The 24941-nt window shown below is 43.6% G+C and overlaps 1 protein-coding gene across 6 annotated transcripts in view; it reads right to left on the reverse strand.

Annotated features, from left to right (window-relative positions):
- Nucleotides 1–601: 601 nt before the first annotated feature.
- The window catches only part of Spin1 (spindlin 1), a 49947-nt gene continuing 25607 nt past the window's right edge, over nucleotides 602–24941 (reverse strand). For 3 of the 6 annotated variants that reach the window (NM_001419144.1, NM_001419143.1, NM_001024796.2), the window contains 4 exons: nucleotides 24204–24252; nucleotides 13298–13551; nucleotides 8941–9174; nucleotides 602–4274 (listed from right to left, as the gene is read on the reverse strand). In NM_001419144.1, coding sequence (NP_001406073.1) covers nucleotides 4075–4274; nucleotides 8941–9174; nucleotides 13298–13551; nucleotides 24204–24229 — 714 coding nt within the window. In that variant the 5' untranslated portion in view covers nucleotides 24230–24252 and the 3' untranslated portion in view covers nucleotides 602–4074. The remainder of the gene's footprint in view (nucleotides 4275–8940; nucleotides 9175–13297; nucleotides 13552–24203; nucleotides 24253–24941) is intronic. The other 3 variants (XM_063276559.1, XM_063276560.1, NM_001419145.1) reach the window with 2 other exon arrangements.

The following is a 24941-nucleotide window of genomic DNA, read 5'->3' on the forward strand; positions in this document are numbered from 1 at the left end:
CAGGCCTGGCTGCAGACACTCACTGTGACCCCAGCAGCACCAAGCCCTGAAGCCACCAAACACACCATTCTAACAGCAGAGGAATGCAGGAATTTCCCTATCTGACCCTTAAACACAGTAACAATAGTCAGGATAAATACAGAGACACTAAAAAGGAGTCTATTTAGAACATTATTAATTTTCTACTTACCGTGTGGACTCAGGTTCCCACGGGACAGAGCACAGGAGCTAGCGGCATCCTACACTACCAAGTTCACTGACTGGTATGTAAGTAAGAGCAAAACCACTGTGGGCAGCATTCAAAGGATGGGGAGGTGTGAGAACACTGCACACCCGTTACTGAGTCCTTTGTACAATGATCGTTTTGAGATTAAAAGTCACGGTTAACTAATACTTCTCATTAATGTCAAATCAAAACATCAACAGTTAGATCCATGGAATGACAGCTACACCTGCCCAGATCTGATGGCACTACTGTCACCAAACCTTCATTTCCTTCTTGTTCCATCAACCCTGACACTTCCATGGGGTGGAAACATTGCCTGACTTCAGAACCCCTTTCAGAAGCAGATTCAACACAGCAGCACAAAGTTCACAGCCAGAAGTTGCACATAAAGGGTTTATTTTGAATGTTTTAAGGAAGGATAGAGTTACATCATAATTATAAAAATTACTTACAGAATTAACAGAGTTGTACTGTGTATACTTCTAAATGCAGAGAACAGGGAACTGTCTACACGTTGTATAAAATAAAATTAAAATCAAAAATGAATTCAAGCTCAAAAAATGAGGTCGTTTTTCTAGTTTTAAATGTGAACACGAAGACCTCTGAACTCTACTCGTTCGTTCGTTCGTTCGAACTGCACCAATGGTGGAGAATACAGAGAGCGCAGCATTCCCAAGGAACACAGACATTTCGGCCATGATTATTTTGAGTATTTTCCCTGTGTCATCTTTGGAGGACCTCCATCTCTCAGACAATCAGTGTTAAGTGTTTTCAGGCACTACAGTTTGTGTTGCTCAGAACAGTCTTCTTTCTAATGGGTCTACAGAGTTCAGAGATTCAGGCCCAATGCACTTTGGGGTTTGGCACATAAAACAAGAATAGAAATGAAATCTGGCTTAGAAGCAACTGTGATTTTTAGAGCGTGCACAGTCCCTTCGAATGCTGCGTGACATATACAACTGGAATCACCTTCTGTCGGCGCTACGACTGCTTCACCAGTGCGTCTTTACCCTACAACCACTAGAACAGCACAGTAAGCAAATATACAGGAAACCAAAAGCAAATTGAAAGAAAGAAAGCAAGAAAGAAAGAACCTAGGTCTCTTTAACATGCAGGTTTAGTTAGTTACATTGAACATTCTACTTAGAAGAGAGCATGCAAAAATGGATGGTCTGCTTTAAGGTTCTTCTCTGAAGTTTACGTGGCAGCCTGACGTCACACACGCACGCACACACGATACGATACTAGAGCAGGTAAGTGAGGAAGGCCAGTAAATTTTATACACAGATTCACTGCTTGTGTTGCCACAAGCCCCATGAAAATTTTGGAAATTCATGTTCAACTCCTAAATGAGGAGTCAACATTCAGATACCAGGACAATGCAAGCAAGGCATGCAGATCTGAACTGTGAGCCTAAGGGGAGCCCAAGGCGGCAGGCTCAGGAGTCCGTCACCATTCAGGGTGGTGGAAGCCACCAAAAGAAAAGAGTGGGAGGAGGGGTGAAACAATTAAAATACAAACAAACAAATAAAAACCTTCCCCTTCCCTCTGCCTTACATAAAGGCAGTATTTGGAATAGTGAGCAAAGTCATCCCCGTCTTCTGTTGCAACCCCAGACCGGGAGGTCACGGGTAACCAAAGCCAACCTAGGTTGCTTGCAGAAAACCACAATGCAAGGCATCAGATAATGGCAGACATGTTGGAACTGATCCAGTCCTCGGGACATTTCGAAAGGAGTTTGACTTTCCAGTCACCGTGCATGTTCTGCACCATTGGTGCATGCAGGACACTCTCATCCACTTGTGCCACAGATTACCAGTATGGGCTGGAAGAGACAGACTCTGCTCGGAGATTTACATGCAGGACAACACCTGGTCACGTATACTAGAGGCACCCAAGACTAGGGTAGATCACACGGCTTTGAGAAGCTTGTCCCTGGTGCCTAGGAGAAAACACTGAGCACACGGTGACTGCAGCCAGGGACGGAACTGAGGTACTGTGTTCACATGGTGAGCAGTTGTGACCACCCTGCCTGCAGCACAGGGCGGTCAGCCTCTGTGAAGACTAAATGGATATCCAATAGCCATGCGCCTTGAACCGTGACTGACTTCTTGCATCAGGAAGAACCCCAACTAGTTAAGCATACCTACACTTGGTCATCAAGAAGAACCCCGACTAGTTAAGCATACCTACACTTGGTCATCAGGAAGAACCCCAACTAGTTAAGCATGCCTACACTTGGCCACGCCTCTGCTGTTTGCTTGACAGCATCAATACTGTGCAGCCACAGATAGATTTCCAACCACCACGAGACTGATTCTACAAACCGTCTTTCTCCAGCTGACAAGCTACCAGGCTTCCTACAAGACAAAGTGAGAGCGAGCAGAGGTTTGGCTAGTCAACCAACTGCATGTCAGTTCTATTTCAGCTTCAAACCACCTCACAGGAGCAAATCATGAATGCACTTGATGGTGAAGAGCTGCGATCCACCCATAACCAGCAAGGATGACCGTCCAGTGACACATCATAGACATGCAGAGCCCGGAGGCCACGGAGGGGATAAACCTGCATGAATAACACACTTGGAGCAAGAACAAACACTGCCACAACAGGGTCAAGGCAAAAAGCCATATTGGTCTAGCATTCTCTGTGGGGGAAAGCCAGGAAGAGTGGGAGAGAGTAAGGAAGGGGAGAAGAGGCCTTCTGACCATAATCATATATCAACAATAGTAGTAATAAAAATTAAAAAGTCCCAGAGAACTTGAGAGAAGGCAACAATGCCATACTTAAAACTTACATCTCTAATACAAATGCACTGTTCTTGCGGGGATCTACGGCACATACAAACCCTGGATTTATTGTTGCCTTTTAAGTCCATGTAGTAAAACCCCGCTGACAGGTGTGAACAAATGGACTAATGCGCCGTCTAGAAGCACATCTATATTATTCCATGTGAACCAAGGACCCGGGCTCTATTGTCAAAGTAGTTATGATTAAAGAGTAAACAACAACGATAACAGAAACAAACAATAACAACAAAAACCACAAAAAAAAAAAAAAATAAAGCTTAGAATTGAAGGCAGCCTTTTACCCAGATTTCTCAACAGTTTACCAGAATTCTACTGTGGGTCATTGACTGTTTATGGCTAATTTATACCTGGACTCAGCCAAAAGCCTCCGGATTGAAATGGTACTCAGAAATTGACTTTTGAAACAACCTAAATGTCTCTGTGTGCTTCCTGTGCCCAAATTTAATTTCAAACAAAGAGCAGGCATATTATAAATATGACTGACTTGGATCGAGCACTCCTGTTGAACTGGAGAAAACATTTTCACCCCCACCCCAATCCGCAAGGAAAGGCGTGTCAGTGGTGAGTGCCTCTGTGTGTGTATAATATATACATAGGCACACAGATGCAGATCTAGACAGGTAGCTATATAGATACATAATCTCTCAAAAAAGGCAGTAACAAAAATAACAAACTATGCTTGCATTGTGGCAGCAGAATAAGACAGTGTCAGAGTGAAGGGGAAATGGGTACAACCTATCCAGGTTTAAATGACTATGATGCTAGCTTAACTTTACCACCTTGCTTGTAACCCCCAACAGACAGCCTTCCTGTGAGGGAGGACCCCTCACACAGACACTCTGAAGAGGGAGGACCCCTCACAGATGCCTTGTGTTTGAATCAGTCTGCACTATTCAGAACAACACCAGCTCTGCTGGTGGAGATTGTGGGTTCGCAGGGACATCTAAGCTTTCATTAAACTGGAAAGCAATCGAGTCTTTATGTCTACAAATTATACATTTAATAGTTCCACAAATTTGGCAGAGTTTGTGATGACATCTAGGATGTTTTCACCAAATCGTAGACGTAAATATGGAAGTCGTCATCAAACTTGATGAAATAGACAGAGGGCTTGGCCTCTACTTGATGGATGACCATGCCAGTCCTTTTCGAGCCGTCTTCTTTGGCATATTCCACTTGCTTGCCTACCAGGCTGTCCACAACTTCTCCTGGCTCCCTTTCTGCTGGAGGCGAATCATCTGTATTTAAAAGAAAAAGAAAAAAAAAAAATCACGTCAATATTCAGATATATCACTACCACATTTTGCAGCAAATATAAACACTTTTAAGACAGCCTGAGTTCATCATGATCTGGTCAGGTTAACACTTTCTTAAAGGGCTATCCTGTAAATATTTCAGATACATGGTCCATGTCCCCAAACTCTCATCTATGAAAATGCAGCACCAAAGTGATCAAGGGCAATCCGGATATTAACTGCCAAGATGTGCTTTAGCAAAATACTTCTCACGTGTTTGCTGAGCTCTATCCAGACAGATATGAGTGATTTAAATATTATACCCCAAACTCCTTGGGATCACATTAAATTATAACTGCAATCATCTTATATTAATTTTAAATGGCTCTGAAACTGACTTTCCTACAGGGCTTTCTGAGAATGTGCCGCTCATTCCCGGTGTGGGAGCATCACTAGGGTCTACCTGTATGTCTTAAAGCTTCCCTTCCTCAGGTTCAATGCAGCCAACCATCTTCCACCCAGTTTAAGAATAAAGGAGATAAATTCTCCATGCTTTACAAGTAAGCACTAGGTGAACTCCATCCAGGCAGGAAAATGGAAAAATCAGATCCCGGGAGGATGGCCTAGTTATCAGCACCATCCCCAAGAGTCCAGGCTGTAGTTATAGTTAGCCCTGGGAAAACACAAAATGACAACAAGCCACTACTGCCCACAACAAGACAAAGTGGGATGGGGGCAAGACTATATTAAAGCTCTTATAGGCAGACGGGCTTGAGGGTGGCCAGATGTCTCAGGCACACAAAGCTACTTGCATATTTGGAAGCACAGGAGTTTACCACAAAGCTTCCTGTTATAGCTCATGTAATGTGTCTACACTAACAATCTTTGCTTCTAATCTCTCACTAAATGACAATGACAACCCACTACAACAGTGATCACTGGTACAAACACACACGCTACAAACTGCACAGGATCACATACACGGTCAGTTCTTTTAAACCGGAAAGTGAAAATAGAAATACCTTTTCTCAAACACTCTCTTCTCTCTGGTGGCATTATCCTATTACCACACACTTGCACAGAAAGCTTCTGAGTTTACCAAGGAACTGCAAATGCATGGTCCCAACTGACTGACAGAAACTCTAAAATTAAAGAGTCTAGACCTCCTACTACTGGGGCTTACTTAGACAGCAAAAGGACTGGATTCAACCACAACTACCAGAATGCCAGCACAATTCTAATGGGAGACAAACTTCCACACAACTGACAGGAAATCCGGAAGCTTAGAAAGGCACAAGAAGTAGTTGGAGGGGTTGGGGATTTAGCTCAGTGGTAGAGCGCTTGCCTAGGAAGCGCAAGGCCCTGGGTTCGGTCCCCAGCTCCGAAAAAAAGAACCAAAAAAAAAAAAAAAAAAAAAGAAGTAGTTGGAGAAGAGGCAGCAGCGTTAGTGTGATGTGCACATCTATTCTTAAGAGCACTAGCACTTGTTGTGATGGACATCTATCTCTCTCTCTATAGGCTGCAGAATGCTTTTAAAGAACACAGTTCTGAATATAAATCCTAGTACATAAATATTTCCTTTGTAAACATGAACAAAAACTTTTTAAAAAACAAAGCAGTCATTCCAGACCAGACATGTTCATTAGTAAGTCCTCTTAACTGGCTTCCTCATAGGAAGAACTTTTTAAAAAGGTTTTTAAAGAAAAATAGAAATGACTGTCACACTGCTAAGAGTGTGTGCCTGCCAGCCACAAGGTCTCAGGTCAAGAGTCCATGTGCCTAAGGAGATGATCCTTATAGAACAGGTTTAGCCTGATGTGCCTCAGTTCCAGCCCTCAGGAGGCTGGGCTAGGGAATTCTGAGTTTGAGGTCCTGATAACATAGCAAGACACTCTTTCAAAACAAAACAAATCAAATACTAATTATTGAATAAACAGGCTTATCTAAAAATCACATAAGAAAACAATTCGATTTCTAATAAGTTTAAAAAATTTCTTAGGGGCAAAAGAAAGGAATGTTTACTCTAAAAACTATAAAACATTGCTGAAAAACATCACAGATCTCAAAGCTTTAAAAGGCATTCCGTCATAGACTGAAGACTTGCTTGTACTTGCTAACAGAGGGCAGCACATTCTGCCCACAGACATGACCAACACGGTCAGAATCCCAGCAGACTTCATACACATTGCAAGAGACCCAGACTAAACAGCCAAGGCAGCCCTGGGATGAACGAGGGCAGAAATATCACACTTCTGATTTCAATATTTACTACACGACAATGTCAATGTCGTGTGGGAGCTGCAACGAGAGACACAGAAACAGTGAACAGAACTGGGGGTCCAGACACATTCACATATCCACAGCCAATGATTTCCAACAAGATGTCAAAACCATTCTATGGAGGAAAGAACAGTCCTCTCAATACATGGTGCTTAGGCACCCGGGGAGCTACATGAAAAAGAATGAGCTGGCCTCTTCTATCCTGACCTCACACTATGCTAGTTAAAAAACACGTCTAACCACAAGCCATTTAAAAGAAAACAAAAGGCCTAAAGTTACAATCGTAGATTGGGCGATTCTGAAAACAGCAAAAGCACAAGTAACAAAAGACAAAGGAACTGGACTAGGTGTCCTTCCCCAACCATCAAAGTCATCATAAGAAAAGACAGATGAAAAAGCAGTGTACCTGCTCTCCCAGCACAGGGACATGACACAGTTCAGGAGGATGGAGACTCTGAGGCCAGCCTAAGCAACGCAGCAAGGATCTGCTGCAGCCTACCCCACCAAGAGAAAAGACAGCCCCAGAAGGAGACTATCGGTCAACCTGTTTCTAATGAAGGACATGGATCTAGAATACCAACTCTAAGCAGTCACTTTCAGAGACACACAAATGCCCACTAAGCACACAAAAAGATCCCTGTGACATCACTGGTCACCAGGGAAACACAAAGTAAACCACAATGAGAAACCCCTTCACCCCAGTAGAAGAACCATTAGAATGAAAACCAGCACATGCCGGTGAGGCCGGCGCTCAGAGCAGACCCTCACCCACAGCAGAAGGCTATGTACAGAGGCACAGATGAACACTGCAACCTGGAGATGCCACCAAGACCAAGGAATTCCATTTCAAAGTACATACTAAGGAAAAAATGCGAACACAGACCCACAGAGGACCTCACATTCAGTGTTTATAGAACACAAATACTCATAGTAACCAAAACCCAGGAACAACCCAAATATGAATCAACAGCTAGACAAATGAAATATGGTATAATCCATATAATAAATTATACTTGATCATCATCTACAGAGAATAAATCCTAAAGCATGTTCCAACAGGGGAGCCCTGAAAGCATGCTAAATAAAAACAAGTTACAAAAGACCACACAAGACCCATTCACACGAGTAAAGGACAGAAAGATCAGAAATAAAAACACTGGGCACGGTGGAGGCAGGGGGATGTGGAATTCAAAGTCAGCTTCAACTAAGTAGAAAGGTCAAGATCATCCAAACTACCATCTCAAAACAGGTGGTAGGCAGCATGGCCTTTCTGAGGCAGCGGTGCACAGAAGCTAACTGCTCCCATAGCACACACTGCTGTGAGCGAACTGAAATGCACTGGGTTGACTTTACAGTACAAAAACCAAACCAACCAACCAACCAACCAACCAACCAACCAACCAACCAACCAACCAACCAGCAAAATGAAGCTGCCCTGTGTTTGAAGCAAAACACAGGGTAGACTCATGTTAACCCCAGCACTCTGGAGCCTGAGGCGGCAACCTCTCTCTGCTACCGTCTCAGAGGACAAAGCCTGAGCTCATAAAACCATGCCACCACTCACTTCCACTCTTCTCTAAGTCAGCGTGACTCAAAATTCTCTCCAGTGCAGTTGTGTTTTTGTGGTGCTGGAGATGTAACACAGGGCCTCATGGAAAGCCCCCTCTCTAGCCCTGAGGTTTATCTCAAGGTCCCAATTAAGCATTCTTCTGAAACCAGTATTCTTGCAAGTTCAATGTTCACAATCAAATTACCCATGCCGATGACCTGCTTCAAAATAAATCATCGGGGGGAAGGAGGTAAGACTGGGCTTACAATGAGAGTAGCTACTAAAAACAACAGAATGGATTTACTGGGGTTGGGGATTTAGCTCAGTGGTAGAGCGCTTGCCTAGCAAGCGCAAGGCCCTGGGTTCGGTCCTCAGCTCCGGAAAAAAAAAAAAAAAAAAAAAAAGACAAAATAACAAAAAGACCAAAAAAAAAAAAAAAAAAAAAAAAAAACAAGGTAACAGAATGGATTTACTTTATTCCCTACATACTTTCCATTAATAAAAAAAAATTCACAAAAATGTTTCTAATAATTTAAAGTAACTTTTCCAAGTGATTACTTTATCATTTAAGATTCACAAGGAAAAAATTTTACTATGTACACACAAAAAAAGCCCAAAAACCCCAAAACACACCTGCAAACCTGTTACTCAAATATTTTAGTTAAAATACAAATTCCTGGGGCTGGGGATTTAGCTCAGTGGTAGAGCGCTTACCTAGGAAGCGCAAGGTCCTGGGTTCGGTCCCCAGCTCCGAAAAAAAGAACCAAAAAAAAAAAAAAAAAAAAAAAAATACAAATTCCTTTCAAACCACCAAAGCCAAGTCGCCAATGTGTCACTTACTGGAATCGGGCATAATGCGGAGGTCGCCTTCTTTGTAATCATCTAGGAGCTGGTACATGTACAAGACAGGGTCTTTCTCATAGGTGATGTAAAACCATGTGTTCATGACTGGTGCCCGTGCCAAGACCATCCCCCTCCACTCATCTTTAGAGCCATCCTCTGTTTCAAACATGTGCTCCACCGCTTTGCCAATCATTGTGTCCGCTAAGTGTGCATCGCTAATCCGAGATGTTGCTGGAATTAAAAGAGCAAACAAAGTACTTCAGCAAGTGTTACCAACAAGAGTCAGTTTACCAAAGGACACCGAGCTGTGCCCGTGCAATGCATTAATGAACAAGTGGCCAACGGACCTCAGATGAGCAACCAACTACCAAACCAAACGCCAGGGTCTAGTCCAGCACAGACATGGGCTAAACAGGAAGAAATCTGCCCCAAGGGGGGAAACGATCTGTTTTCTTCCCTTCTGAACTCAGTTGCTCAGTATGAAATATCCAAACCACAGGTTGTAAGTGGTTTCGTGGTTTCATTATTGGTTGGTTAGCAGTTACTTTGAGCTAAGAGTTAGCATGAGACTCACTGGTAGGCAAGAAGAGCAGTCCTTATACCCAGCACACATGTTGCCTCTTCCTAGTGCCCGTGCCCACCCAGCCTTACATATATAATACAAAGAATAAACCTAACATGCATTTATTATTGTTTTTAAAGAAACAGGTTCACTTCTCATCACCGCTCTGGGAAGTTATTCTTATGCCTACAATCTATTCTCTATAGCAACTAGAGTGATCACTATGGTCCCTGAAGAAAACTGTAATTTAAAATGCCCCCGTCCTTCAGCCCCTCAGTCTTTCTCCTCAACTTGAGGTATTCTCAGCCTACCCAGACCAAGTTCTTTCTCTCTTCAGGGGACAGGCTATTTCCACAGCAAGGTCCTTAGAGCTCTCCAGGACAACTAGAGACCAGTGGTACTACCACAGCCGCCATGTGCTGCTCTGTTCCTGGTTAGCAGCTCCATTACCTAAAGCTGTTGTTTTATGGAGCTGCTGACCTGAGCAGTGTCTAGATATACCCATGGAGCAGGGCCATCTCTGTTCCTAGCACTTAGAGCAGTTTCAGGCTCTCTGTGAGGTACTAGGAGACAGCCCAGGAACAGCCCCAGGTCTACTCTGCCATTCATACAAAAAGCAGGTGAAGAATTACCAGTCTGTTTGCATGTTGCTTTTAATACAGGACAGGTTATAAGGGGTGTCTCTCTAGTCCTCACATTCTGGACAACTGTCTTTCAAAACTAGTCAGTTCCCCTTTCTAGTCACTCACCCAGTTTCTCTATTAAAAATCAAGAAGAAAGGAAATTCAGACTTTCTTGGCAGGTATACTGCTACTCAATGTACTCAGGACATACAACTTGTTCATGGTGTTACATATGCAACTGCAATCACAAATAACATGAAATCTGCTCTACAGAATATTAAAACATACATGGGAAGAAGCCTGCACACACGCACTCACAGACACACACAGATACACACACACACACACCCAATGGCTTCTTCAAACCAGCAATCACTAAAAATTAAGTAAAAGTAAAACAATTTCACATTTTTTTGCAAATCTTAAAGCCTGATTAAAAATGTTTAAGATATTGCTAGTGTGCATATATGTTTATACAGTCGTGTAAAGGCCAGAGAAGTACCCTCGGATCCCTTGGAGCGGCTGTGATAGGTATTTCCTGTTCAGTGGGTGCTGAATGGCTGAGATCTTGCTGAATGCTCAGCAAATATTAAGTGCTAAGCCATCTCTCTGGCTCCCTTAAGGTGTAGTTTTCATTCAACTACCATGTTCATGTTGAACTTTAAACTATCATGTTTTCAGTTATATGAGATCCAGCCCCACAGTGATCTGACATTGAAATATTCTTCTGATTAAAAATCAGAATTTGAAGGAACACTTCTGCAAAGATGATACACAGCTGGCAATTAAGCATCAGGTACACTCAACCTTGTTATCTACACACCTCACACCTACAGATGGTCACTATCAAAACAGAGCACAGTAATGTTGGCAGAGACGGAGAACTGAACCCCTGTGCGCTGCTGGTGGGGCTGTAAAATGGTCAGCAACGTAGGAAACACTGTGGTGGTTCCCTTGAGAAAATACAAACTAGAAGATGCCATGATCAAGCAAAACCACTTCTGGGCAGGTGGTTTGCTCTTCACCCAGAAGAACAGGAAGGTTTCAGAGCAGCCAGACATTCACAGCAGCTTCCAACACGGAAGGGCTCACAGATAAACAAAATGGGGTACAAATGTATATACACTAGAGTGTGACTTTCAGTCCTGAAAGGGAAGGCACTCCTGCCACCTGCTACTCTGTGAATGAGCCCTGAATACATGACACTAGATGAGATAAATCAGTCAGAGAAAACCCAATTCTCCTGACACCATTCACAGGGTGTGTATACAGAGTAGCCAAATTCCTAAGGACAAGAATGGTGGGCACTGGGGGCTGGGGGCTGGGCAGGGAGAAAGGGAAAAGGATGCTTAACAATTACAGAGCTTCACACCTGCAAGATGAAGCGGCTCTGGAGATGCTCCACGACTTAACATGCTAGCGTTAAACGCTACACACGTAAAAACAGTTCTAAAAAATAAACTCTGCACTGCTTTTGATGTTACACTGCACACTGGCCATCTTTATCTTGATATGCTTGGAGTGTGTGTGCGTGGGGAGGTCTGACTTATGCTGACCTTTCCAACAGACAGAGGGAACTCACACTGTGCAACTCATTTGAGGGTGAAGGGACAAATGCTTATCTTAACGTTAGGAAAGTAACAGGCTTGGGCACCTTATGGGCCTCGCCTGAACTACTGTGTCTTCACACGCTTGCAGCTAGCTCTTTCCCCGGCCCTAGCATCACTACACAGCTCAATATACACACTCGAGTGAGCTAGAAGACTGTTTCCTCAAGAAAGCAAGTAACTTTCTACATCCTACTCTCAGAGTGAGCATTAAAGTTAAAACTTTTAAGTATCTAGCCAAGTATGGTTGTTCCTACCTATAATCCTAGCCAGCCCTCCATAGGTCAAGGCAGGAAGATGGCAGTGAGCTGGAGGCCAGCCAGCCAGGAGAGCCCTGAACTCCTTACTGACTGCATCAGACACAGAGTAACTTGCTGACATGAACCATCCTTTTGACTTCTCTCTTCAAATTGCTTTAGTTTACAACCATGATCCACGCCATCTGACCAGCACCAGACAAGAGAAAACCATAGAGACCACGTGCTGCCCTTGGTAACACACAGCCAGGTGAGAAGTCTTTCCCTAGAAAGCAGACACAGACTGAAATCCTGGGTCAGAAGATTCATCTTCACACCTCTTAGGCACCACTTAACACATCCAAAACACGGGGGTTAAGGAAGTTACAGCTTTCTAAGGTGCCAATAAGCAATTTAACGTCCACGTTTACAGTGGGAGGCCTGACCTCAGGGGCACTCGAGCTGCCACACTAGAGGAGTCACCGCCAGCTGTGTGGCACATGGCCATCACCCCAGCTAGTCAGTCAGGAGGCTGAGACAGGAGGAGGCTTGAGACCATCCTGAGTAAGAGTCAAGTGAGCTATAGATCTGCCCTAGATGGGGCTAAACCATTTGTAGATCTTTCCTCAAAAAAAAAAAAAAAAAAGTTGAAAATGTAAACATAAAACTCTGAAAATGGAATTGTGTTTTACTGGAATGAGAAGACGTTCTAGCTCTGTGGGGCTTAATTTTCAAAAGTTACAAAGCCTTAAAGACAATTCTGAAAGAAAATAAATCAGTATTTTAAGTAGCAGTTAACAGCAGTAAATGCTCTGAAACATATACTTTTAAGTGACATTCGTTGTGCATATCCTACTTAAACTGCCATCAATAAGCAGTAGTTTTAGCTCAGACGTTTTATAAGGCAGGCCTGAGGCCACCTGACATCACCTCAAGCTTTCCACTTTCACCCCTTCCTGAAGGAAGGACAGAGCTTACGTCCTAGACGCTTCTGCTGCAGTTTCAGGTACAGGCATGAAAGGTGCCGGGTGAAACAAGCTGAGACCAAGCTGAGACCGACTGAGTCCTCATGAGCCAATGCTAACCCGACCACACCCAATGGCTGCAGACTGGAAACTGCCAGGTCAAGGATGTATCCTTATACCCTTCCCCTGCATCAGACCTGAACTACGGCTTCAGAACAGCAGCTCTGGGTCAGTTCTGCTTTAAGTGATGTTTATCAGAGGTGCTTGAGGTCTAATACACATTAAAACATTGATAATGAGAATCAAAAGCATTCAATTATCACGTTTAGAAACATTGTTTTTAAATAACTTTAAAACTTACCAACTCTGTCAGGGAGGACTTCAAGTGCAGAGACTCTGTCATCCTTGTTCAGCTCTAGTCCATAGACACAGTCAAATCCATCGTACTTTATGAGATACAGGGAAGGGTTCACAGGCACCTGGTCCAGGACAGTCCCCTTCCACTGGGTGACAGGGCCGTTGCCCTCTCTCCACCCATGCTGGATCCTGCAGCCTACGATGTTCCGCCGGGGCTGGGACACAGGTTTGCTTGGTCCCACACTGGTCCGATGTTTTCTGTATTCACACATACAATGTATTATTCTCACAAGAATGCATATCTAGACCCAATATAGCCACCAGCTTGCATGTTCATTATACATGATCCTAAGGCACAGACGAAATCCTACTGACGAGCCAGGACTGCCAAGTGTGAGGCCAGCCCAGGCTGCATAGCAAAATGTGCTTCAAAAACAACAGACTAAAGAAATGCCTCGGTAGGTGACAACACTTGCTGACCCTGCAAATGACCCAAATTCGTTTTCCAATAGCCGTATGGTATTCTCTAACTGCCTGTCCTCAGCTCCAATGCCCTTTTCTGGTCTCCTCAGACACCAGGTACATATGTAGTGTACATATATGTATGATGGAAACACTCACAAGCACATTAAAAAAACAGTATTTCACTCCTCCCTTAAACTCTAAGTAACCTTAAAACTGATTATAAATGATTGGACTGTGCGTGCATGCAATACAGTTCCTTCAGAAGCACAGTTTATCTCCTCATGTACTAGAATGTCTCACAAGCACATTTTAATAGTTTATGACAAATACTAACATACGAAAAATATTGCAGTAACATCAAACTATATGGTGTTTCTCTACTACTAGTGGTTGAAATATTTATATAAAATGCTATTGGTGTGTGTGCCCACATGCACATGCGAGAATGTGTGTGTCAGAGGTCAGAGGTGCTATCAGGTGTCCTCCTCTACTGCTCTCCACCTCATTTTTCAAAGCAGGGTCTCTCACATAACCTGCAACTTCCTATTTAGGCTAGACTGGCTAACAACGAGTTCCCAGGATCCACCCATCTCTGCAATGCCCACAAATAACTGAAGTTAGAAACAAATGGCCCATCTGGGGACCCAAACTCCTGTCCTTATGCTAATTCAGAAAGCACTTTACCCACTCACTTTGAAATAAAAGGACAAAGGACAAGACTTGGCTTGGATGCAATCGAGGCCCAATAGAGGACAAAACAACTTGACAGACACTGCTATATGACAAGAGCAAAGCACGGCTGAAGAGGCTTCCTTTCCATTTTACAAACATGTATGACAATCACAATTTCTTAAAATAACAACAACACACAGTTACAATAGCTAAAGATATATAAAAAATATATTGTTTACATGCTCTTAGCCTTGTAGAGGCCCTGGAAACAATAGTCTCTTGAAAATATGAGGAAGAACTTCAGAGCCAAAAGGCATTGAGAGGGAGGGAGAGAGGGAGGGAGAGAGGGAGGGAGAGAGGGAGGAAAAAGCTGGGGCACAGTGGGGCTGGAAAAAGGAGTGAGGAAAGTGCAGCTCCTAGAAGCCAGACACCTCTACACCTCCTCCCCCCATCTCCTGCCCTCAAAACCTCTTGGAAAAGCAGCACACCTTCTTCCTAGGGAGAGCCATGTCCCCAGGCCACCCCACTGGAGTGTAAAACCCTGACTAAGCAGGGTGTGAATAGAGCCAGGAATTAAGTAAAGTCCAGAGGCAGATCCAGAAAAACAAACAAAAAAACCAAACAAACAAAGCAGTAGACTCAGGTGGCTGAGGAAGAGCCGGTTTGAAATAAGCCAGCTCTAGCTAAGCTTGGGAAGTCTGAGGCCAAGGGGGCAACTACTTATCTCCTCCCTTCCCTTCCAGCCTTGGAATCCTGCTGGACAATATGCGAAAGTACCTTAACGAGGAAAGAAACGTTCTTGATTGAGTTGTGATTGGCAGCAGAGGCTGGCCAGGAAAATATATTCATGTCATAGATAAAACTGTTACTGGCACTAAGCAAAGGAAAGAGAAGCTGTCCAGTTGACTGTGCCAAGAGGTGCCCAGATTAAATATTTGTTTCTGGGTGTTGTCTGAGAATGTACTGGAAAGAGGTCTGGGCTGAGGAAAAAGAATGTGACCTCAGCAGTGCAAATGGGCTTCACTCAGCTGAGGGCCTAGACCCAAGGGCAGGACAATGGTTTTCTCACTCCTGGTTCTCCAGCTTTGCACTAGGACTGAACTCCACCATCAGCTCGCCTGGGTCTCGAGCTCACACACTGGTGACTGAGAGGATTTCCTTGCCTCCATATTGCATGACTCAACTCCTCATAATCTCCTAATTCTCTTCCATCTCCTATTGACTGTCTTGCTCCAGAGAACTCTTACATACAAGCATGTACCACAGAACAGAGAAGCTCAGAATGAGATAGTTAGGTAAGACACAGCAGGAAAAAGATAAGCAAGGGCACAAACAGACAACTGAGAGAATTCGCCCATGTAGACAGCCTAGAGGGACCAGAGGAAAGTGCATAGGTTTCTGTTTATGCAGACATGAGTGGTGAAGGAAGGCTTGGAGCAAACCTGAGGTGGCGGCCTGCTGTCAAAGGCCAACATAAACAGCGTATAAGCACACAAGCATGTGAACACTACAGTGCACTTGAGGAGGTGAGAGTTGAGGCTCTTCTTACACATTACATGTGTTTAGGGAATTGAACTCAAGTCACCAGGCTTGTGAGGCAAGCACTTTTTCTCTCTGAGCTATCTCACTAGTTCCCACAAGATTGCTTATTACTGAGATTGCTAATTCAGTGGAGACAACTGCTCCCTCAGGGGTGAGCAGCAATGGATGGTGGTGATCCTGTAGAACTCACAAGACTCAAGCTCACCTAACAGGAAGAGGAAGCAGCTGAGAGACTGAAGTGGCAGACCAGCCGACAGCTGCTTCTAACAATACTACAATATGGTGTAGTACCTTTACATGATTTTATGTCTCTGAAAACAGTGCTTTTGTGCAGTTCTGACATATTTTGTCCACTTAAAAATAAACTATATTTTATGGCAATAAATGATGAAATAATATTGTCTGCAAACTACTTAATACATGACATACTTTATTTACCCCTCAAATAGTCACAAATCCTCCCGGGTCAATTTCAGGTGTAAGGGACTCGCATGTCAGTCTCATACTATTTGAGAATCAATTAAAATATGTAACATTCGTAAACATAGATTTAACACAATTCTCAATCTCTCTCACACACAATCAGTATAAGGGAAGAAAAGCTTCAATAAACCCATCAAAAGCTTCTAACTACCAAAAAACACTCAGACTCAAAGGAGAACTTCTAGATACATGTCATTTCCAGGAACAACCTTCTGGGGGAGGGAGGGATCTCAGAGGGTCTTAGAACACCCCATCTTCTCAGTGATACTTTTACCTTTGTCTTCAGGCAATTAGTCATCGCCTTTCACTTCTTACACCGTGACCCAGTGAACTCCCCTGTAAGGGAGCAGGCTTACAACAAAGCCTAAGGCAGGTGCCTCACCTGACCAAGGAAAAGACTTGGTCACATATCCCAGTTTCTAACTCCAACATGGCCACTGTAGCACCCCAAATCCTAAACAAGAGACACTGTCATTTCTTCTCAGGATTGCTTTGTCTACTCTAAATCTCCACCACTGCTCTCTGAACCAGGGGCTATTTTCCTAGTTCTGCACAAGAAATATCACTGGGATTGTGATGGAGATTGTACTAAATGATGGCTTTCATCTCCACAGTATGAATTCTGTCTTAAGTAAATCATGAAGTCAGCCATAAGTCAGTATGTAAAGTAGGCTTTTCCTACCTTATCCTACTTTACTTCAAATGTTGATTCTGATGCAAATCCTGCATTTTCTTTTTATTCTTATTTACTTTGTGTGCACGTCTGTGTGTGTATCAGTACCATGGTGTGTATGTGGATCAGAGGACAACTTGCAGGAATCAGTTCTTTCCTGCCATGTGGACCTTGAGATAAAACTCAAATCACCAGGTTTAGCACCAAGTATCTCTCTCTTCTGGCTGTGGCACCTCACCAGCCCTTTTCAGTTTTTGAAGGCAGGGTCACACTCGATGGCCCAGACCGCCCTTGACCTCACAGTGAGTACCCCTGCTTCAGAACCCTGAGTGCTGGAAGCAAGGTGCACATACAAGGTATCTGAATGAGAATGGCCTCAAACTCATAGATCTGAACATCTGCTTCCCAGTGGATTATTTAGAAGGCTCGGAGGAAAGGTGTCATTAGGGAGTGGGTTTTGAGGTTTCAAAAGCCCACACACACCCAGTCTTACTGTTTCTCTGCCCTACATTTGTGGGTAAGATGTAAGCTCTAGGCTACTGCTGTGCATGCCCGCCTGCCTGCCGTAACACTCCACTATGACCACCATGGACTCACGCTCTGAAACTGCATGCAAGTCCTCAGGTAAGTGTTTTCTTTTTAAGTTGCCTTCTTGTGGTGTCTCTTTACAGCAACAGAACAGAACTATGACATATGCCCAATTCAGGGTACCATTTTCTATCTGTTTATAAAATAGAGAGAATCCTTCTCATGAATCAGCAAGGTACCACACATGTCAAAGCCTCTCCATGCAGAACAGCAATATCCTAAGGCAGTGCATGTTTAGGGCTTTACTGAAAGAAAATAATGAATATTCACTGACACAATTAATGAGGAAACAGAGGATGTTAGTAAGACACCTTACTGACCAACTAATTAAACTCTGTCACTACCCCAAAGTAACAATGCAGCTATTACAGTTAAGGGCAAGGAGGGAGCTCATTGGTGGAGTGCTCACCTACCAGATCCAAGCAACGGGTTTGATAGTCAACTCCATGAAAGAAATCTTAAATTATAAATAAGAGCTTAAAGATGTTTTAAAAACATGAATGCAAGCCACATTTTGCTGCTAACTCCGGGGTCTTTCCAATGAAGTTGGGGATGGATGTAGTTTGCTTGAAGGCCTTGTTAAGGGCCACTGGCCTGCTCCAGCAATTCCATGCATCTCTGTGCTGTCAAACACATACTGAATCCCAGGCAGGGTAGAAACAAGGGATCCAAGACAATTCAAAGTCTTGTCTCAAGACCTGAGCAAGACTTTGCCAGACAGTGGCTCACTCAAACGCAAACACCGGAAAAGAGGCTCTCAGTTTGCGAGGGGTTGGGAAATGATAGGATGGAAGGAAAGAAAATGAGACAGCTCGAAGAAGAAAAGGAAGGAATGATGGAAGTATATTTTAATTAAAACTACACTGTATAAAATCCTCAAAGAAAAATACTGTTTTAAAAAGGAAAAAACAAAAGAACTCAAAGTTTGATGTGTAGGGAAGTGAGGGTGGAGAGGGAGATCTGGGAGGAGTTCAGGAGGAGTGAATATGATCAAATTACATTGCACAAAATTCTCAAAGAATAAAAATTAATTTTTAAAACAACAAACACTAGAATGACAAGTTACCACTGGGACTTTCAGTTCTACAACTGTTTCAGAATCTTGTGAAATTGAAAATGCTTGAGAGGTTGAGATGACTCAGTGGGCAATGGGCCTCCTGAACAAGCAGGAGGAAAACCTATGTGATGAGTTTGATCTCCAGCACTCACACGACTGCCCTTTGGTAAAAGATGAGATCCCTGGGGCAAGCTGGCTAGATTGAACTGAGCTCTGAGTTCAGGTGAGAAATCTGTCAATCACTGGCCTCTAAATGCACATATATGCTTCCCCACCCCCAGCCTACCAATGTAAACACACACAGGATGCTGAAAGGGCAATCCAAAAAATATTTGCTCTTGTGATTAAAGAAAACTCATTTCTCTCACTATTGGGGGAAAGTGAAAGAGAAACAGAGGAAAAGATCTTTGTGAAGCTCTCAAAGAAATGGGAAAATTTTGGAGTGGAGAGTATATTTCAAGAGTGAAGAAAATGTAGTGATATAAAGAAGAAAAGGGAATAATAGAAAAAGGAAAATTAAATGGGGCAAGGTAGAGGGAAGAACATGGAAGGGATAATTAACATCAGAAGCCTTAAAAACTACTTATGGGTGTGTGTGTGTGTGTGTGTGTGTGTGTGTATGTGAGAGATGGGGGGCAATCAGAAGAGAGAGGTGGTCAGACTCCCCAGGGACTGGAGTTTTAAGTGGATCCAAGTTGCCATGTGGATGCTGGGAGCTAAGCCCTGTTTTCCTAAAGGGCACTAAGTGCTCTTAATTACTCAGACCTCTCCTTAGCCCCCAAATCAAAACAACAAAGGCCACCTGGGAAAAATAACTTGGCATATGGAAGGCCTCTACAGTGGAAAATTCATAGACCAAAAAAAGAAGATACTAGAAGGTAGAAAGATCTTTGTGCTCATGAACTGACAGAAATCACACTGAAAGCTAAAGCCACCTATAGATTCTGTGCACTCCTCATCACAACCCCAAGGACATTCCTTAGAAAACTAAAAAGAAAAAACAATCACCAAACTGGTGTTGACATCAGCAACAGACAGACGGACAGAGCAATCCCACCTAAGCAAACCAGCAAAGGGTGGAAGACCATGTGCTCTCTCACACATGGTCCCTGGATTTTAAAAGGCTCAAGAAAGAGTTAGGTACAAGAAAGAAAGAAAAAAAGAAGAAGAAAAAGAGGGTGTCAGAATACAGAATGCAGGACATGAAAGCTAAGGTGGTCCACAGGGAGGGGCAGACAGAGATCAACAAACTGGGCATGCATGAACACTCCACAGTGAGATTCATTACTAATTTTAAAAGGAAAAAAAAAAAAAAAGAAGCCCTATTCTGGTAGCCATACTTAATCTATCATATATGTATGTGATGATTTATATATGCTGTGCCCAGGGAGAGGCATTATTAGAAGGTGTAGCCCTGTTGGAGTAGATGTGGCCTTGTTGGAGTGGGTGTGTCACTATGGGGGTGGGCTTTAAGACCTCATCCTAGCTGCTTCCAGTATTCTCCTAGCAGCCTTCAGGTGATGATGTAGACCTCTCAGCTCCTCCTGCACCAGGCCTGACTGGATGCTGCCATGTTCCCACCTTGATGATAATGGACTGAACCTCTGAACCTGTGAGCCAGCCCCAATTAAATGTCCTTATAAAGAGTCGCCTTGGTCATGGTGTCTGTTCACAGCAGTAAAACCCTAACTAAAACAATGTACAATAAACAACCTTGTCAAGTACCACTGGTGAGTCTTTCCACCATAGCTGGTACTGTTAGGTCAAAGCAACTCTTTCTTTGGATTCTATAAAATTTAGAAATAAACAAAAATCTTTGGGTTTTTTTGCAAGATCCAAACAATTAGAAAGAGAAAAACATAGCAGTTGTTATGTTGTAAAATTCCCAGGTGGTGCTGTCATTTTCTGATTTAAAATGACAACACAAAAACAAGATGAGATACAATAGTCTCTTCATTCGAGACACCCTGGTTTCATGTAAACCCTATGAGAATACCAGCAATGCCTGAGGAAACTCCACATTACTTAACTGAGCCAACCAAGACGACGAAAGTGGTCCACGTTCTGACAGACTTAACACCACCTGTTAACACTGTGCTTCACTTGGACGCCTGCACCAAGTGCTGTCTAACCTGAGTGTGACTCAGTCCCCAAGAAGCTCGATGGATGTGATGTGGTATTTAACCCACTTCTAGACCTAGCTCAATTACCGGGTACTAGTCAAGCCTCAGACATGTTCCCTAATCTCTTTGAGCATCAGTTCTTTTTTTTTTTTTTTTTTTTGGAGCTGGGGACCGAACCGAGGGCCTTGCGCTTGCTAGGCAAGTGCTCTACCACTGAGCTAAATCCCCAACCCCTGAGCATCAGTTCTTGAATCTGCAGTTAAGAGTTCATGACTCCAACTTGACAAGGGTACCGTGAAAATAAGATCCCACCACAAACCAACAAAGGGGTAGTGATTGACACCCCCATTAGTGGTGTGCTCGCATCTTATTCACAGTGGACACTCCTGTAGTCCGTCTGCCTGTGCATGTACACGCACCTACGTATGAACGTTGGATGCTAACACCTCAGACTCTCCACCTTATTTCCTGAGACAGAATCCCTCGTTAAACACAGAAATCAGAAGACTGGGAAAGGGAGCTCCAGCAGACCGCCTGTCTCCGCACCCCCACCACTACCCTAGCACTGGGCCACAAATGTGCACTACTGCAGCTGCCTTTCATCAAGGGTTGGACGTTAAACTAGGGTCCGATGCTTGCCAGGGAAACTGTAGACTGTCTACCTCCAGCATTTACTCTCTAAAAGCAAATTAGTGGTTTGGGTGTGGTGATGTTTACATGTAATCCTAGCACTTGGGAGGCAGAAGCAGGATCTTTTTGAGTTAGGCTAGCCTGATCTACATGAATTCGGGGCTAGCTAGAGGTACAGACATAGTGGGAATTTATAACTTAAAAAAAACAGTCAAACGAAACTAGTGAAACACGTGGCACCTTGTTTATTCAGGACAGTACCCTAAAATGAAGACCTATCCACCATTCAAATGGAGGAGAGTTAACAGGACATCTAAAAATAACAAGAGTGCCCACTGCACGTGAGTTCATGTGGATGCTTCCCCAAGTGAATTCTCACTCATGGCAACAGCATCCCAAATAACTTCATGGGGAAAAAAAGGCAGAAAGGCTGGTCTTGAAGCTAGTCTCCCAAACCTGGCAGATAGCCAAGATGATCCCCACTGAAAACAAAATTAAAAGCTGGCTATAGCACTTGCCTAGCTCGTTGGGGCCCTCCCTGGATTGGACCCCAACCGAGACAGCAGTCAAATTTTACAACATTTCCACCATTTCTGCTGAGGTGGAGTTGAACCTTGAATCCTCCTAGAACCTCCTAGGGACAACTGGGAGCTCTGACTGCAGCTCTGCTGATTTCCCTCAGCATCTAACTCTAAGGTCTCCCTGAGCCTTCCCACTACTGGAGGAAACAACAAGGCAGCCCTGTCAAGGCTGGAGTGGTGAGAGAAACTGAGGTTCTGTTTTGCATTTACTTTTCATTTTTTAAGAAATGTAGAAAGAAACCTATGCCAAGCTCCAGACACTCAGTGATCTGGTCCAACCATCAAACAGGAAGAACCCGCAAAGCACATTCTCTTTTCTCTCATTCAAGACACAGCCAGCACCCAACAAAGGAACCTTTGCTTTTCCTCAGCCTCGTCCACCTCAACTCTCCAGTGAGAACTACTTTCATTTCACTCCCTGGGGCGCAGCAATGCCTATGAAAGAACAGATGGAGCTCCCCAGACGTGAGATACACGTGAGCTCTTTGGTTGGTATGCCTGTGAACCCTGAAGTGTTTTGTTTTTAATTTATTCTTTGACAATTTTATACATGTATATCATATATCTCAATCAGTTATACTGACAGCGTTGAGACGCAGGTGTTTATTTCTTGTGCCTGAAGGAGTCAAACCCATGAGATAATGAATGTGTAGCATTACTCAGGAAAGGGAACGAGAAATCCCTTGTACCAAATGCATGCACACACTATGGAGTCAAACAAATGTCTGACCGCTTAAGTCAACGACATTTTAACCAATAGTAATTATTTCAAAATAGAGGTTTTAAGAAGGGATGGGGGTGTTTGGGGATTTAGCTCAGTGGTAGAGCGCTTGCCTAGCAAGTGCAAGGCCCTGGGTTCGGTCCCCAGCTAAAAAACAAGAAGGGATGGGGGAGTGGAGGAGCTAAAACACTATACCTTTGTATTCTTCTTTTAGGTGGCAAAATCTAATCTGAGTGAACGGCTCTGATCTTACAAAGGTGGTCTCTCACTTGTCTCCCACCCACTGCACAGTATGTGAGGTTTGTATTTCTGCTGTCTGAGGCAAGAGTCAGCTTAGCATTTACACCATGCCAATGAGGAGAGCCCCACATAAACGATCACATCACTGGATGGATACAGCAAAACCAGGAAGACAGTAAGGTAAGGTAAGGGTTTTTTCATCTCAGGGAAAGGCACACCACTTACCTTACAATTTCTTGCTTTCTAGGTCATTTCTTTAGGTGAGTATTATATTTATACTATGTACTCGACTGACTGTGAGACAAGACTGGTTAAATCATCAGCCATTACTGAAGGCACCCCATGACCAAGAAACCTATTCCCTTCAGCTCCACTGATGCAACTAAAGGACTCAAACACACTCTGTGACTGCCTGGGAGTAACTGTACCGACCACTCACATGGCAGGAGGAGTTAACTTACATTCCCTAAGTTCTCAAGTCACTGTTAAGTGGGATCTCCATGAAGCGGGAATGCAGAGCAACTACAGGACTCGGATACACTTGTCATTTTAAATACACCCCAAATGCCAGGTCTGGTGACATGTAGGCACACATGGGACCCCAGCAGGTTGGAGGTTGAGTCAGAATTACATGTCTTAGGTCACCTCAGATCACATAGTGAGACAATGTTTCAGAAAAAAAGGGTGTTTAATTCTATTTTAAATGGGATTTAAATTATACTTTATATAAACTATATTACATATAAATAAAAATACTAAATTATAAATTACAGGTACAAGACAGAACATAGCAGCTGGCTAGGCGACCCTAGAATCAGATACCTCTGTTCAGCTCCTTGGTCTACAGCAGATCAACACCTAAAGGTTTACCTTTCACATGGGCTTTTCCCCACTGTTGTTTCCCACCATGCAGCTGGCTCCCATTAAGATAGAAGAGGACAGCGACTCAGAGACTTAACAGGTGAAGTGCACACCTAGCACACCATCCAGCCCAGGGAAAGAGAAGGGACAGGGAGGGTGAGCATGAACAGTTCCTGGGCTTTAAGTGGAGAGAGGATAAAAGCCCTGGCTCTGTATGTAAGAGGTGGGTAGTGCGGGTGCTAGGTATGGAGAAACAGCCTTAAGCATTGCTTACTTGTGAGATGTCCTCTTCTTCATCATGTTTGCAGAGACTCCAGCATGGCCTACAAGAGAGTCGAGTTAGAGTCAGCAAATAGTGGGTTAAAAACGAAACCCTACTTCATAAAGCTTGAAATTGATCAATAACCACCAATGTATTAGAACATGTTTATCGACTTCTGAAAAGGAGATACTTCTGAGCAGACAAAATGACCAGTGATTCTTCACTCCCAGATTAGCCATAAAAACAAAGCCAGTTACATGTATAAAATTAATGCTTACTCCATTACAACAATAAATGGTACAGAACGAAACTTGTCTTCCCCTCCATAATCCAGAAAACATAGGAACCATCTGGTTTGAGACACCAGGCAGAAAAGGCCTACAGGAGTGGACAGCAAACCCTCAAACAAGGCAACCACCAATGACCCTGAATCCATTTCTGAAAGCCTTTTCTGGATAGTGGCATTTGAAGTGAGCAGGACCTTGCCAAGCAGAGTGCCACCCTGGAGTTAAGGAGGACCGTTTGCTATTAGCATGTAGCAGTATAGTATACATAAGGAGAGAAACTCAGAAGAGAGCTCCAAAGCTAAGTGGGCTGGGGTCCAGCAGGGGTCCACACTCTGGCTGAACAGGAATCCGAACAGGAATACATTCTGAGAAATCACAGACCCTAACCACTGTTTAAATCCCATCCAGCCACCTCTTAAGACTAGTGGAGTCATCAGAAACAAAACAAAATAAAAAGCAGGAC

The sequence above is a fragment of the Rattus norvegicus genome, chromosome 17 (genome assembly GCF_036323735.1).
Source record: "Rattus norvegicus strain BN/NHsdMcwi chromosome 17, GRCr8, whole genome shotgun sequence".
In the NCBI taxonomy this organism is placed as follows: Eukaryota; Metazoa; Chordata; class Mammalia; order Rodentia; family Muridae; genus Rattus; species Rattus norvegicus.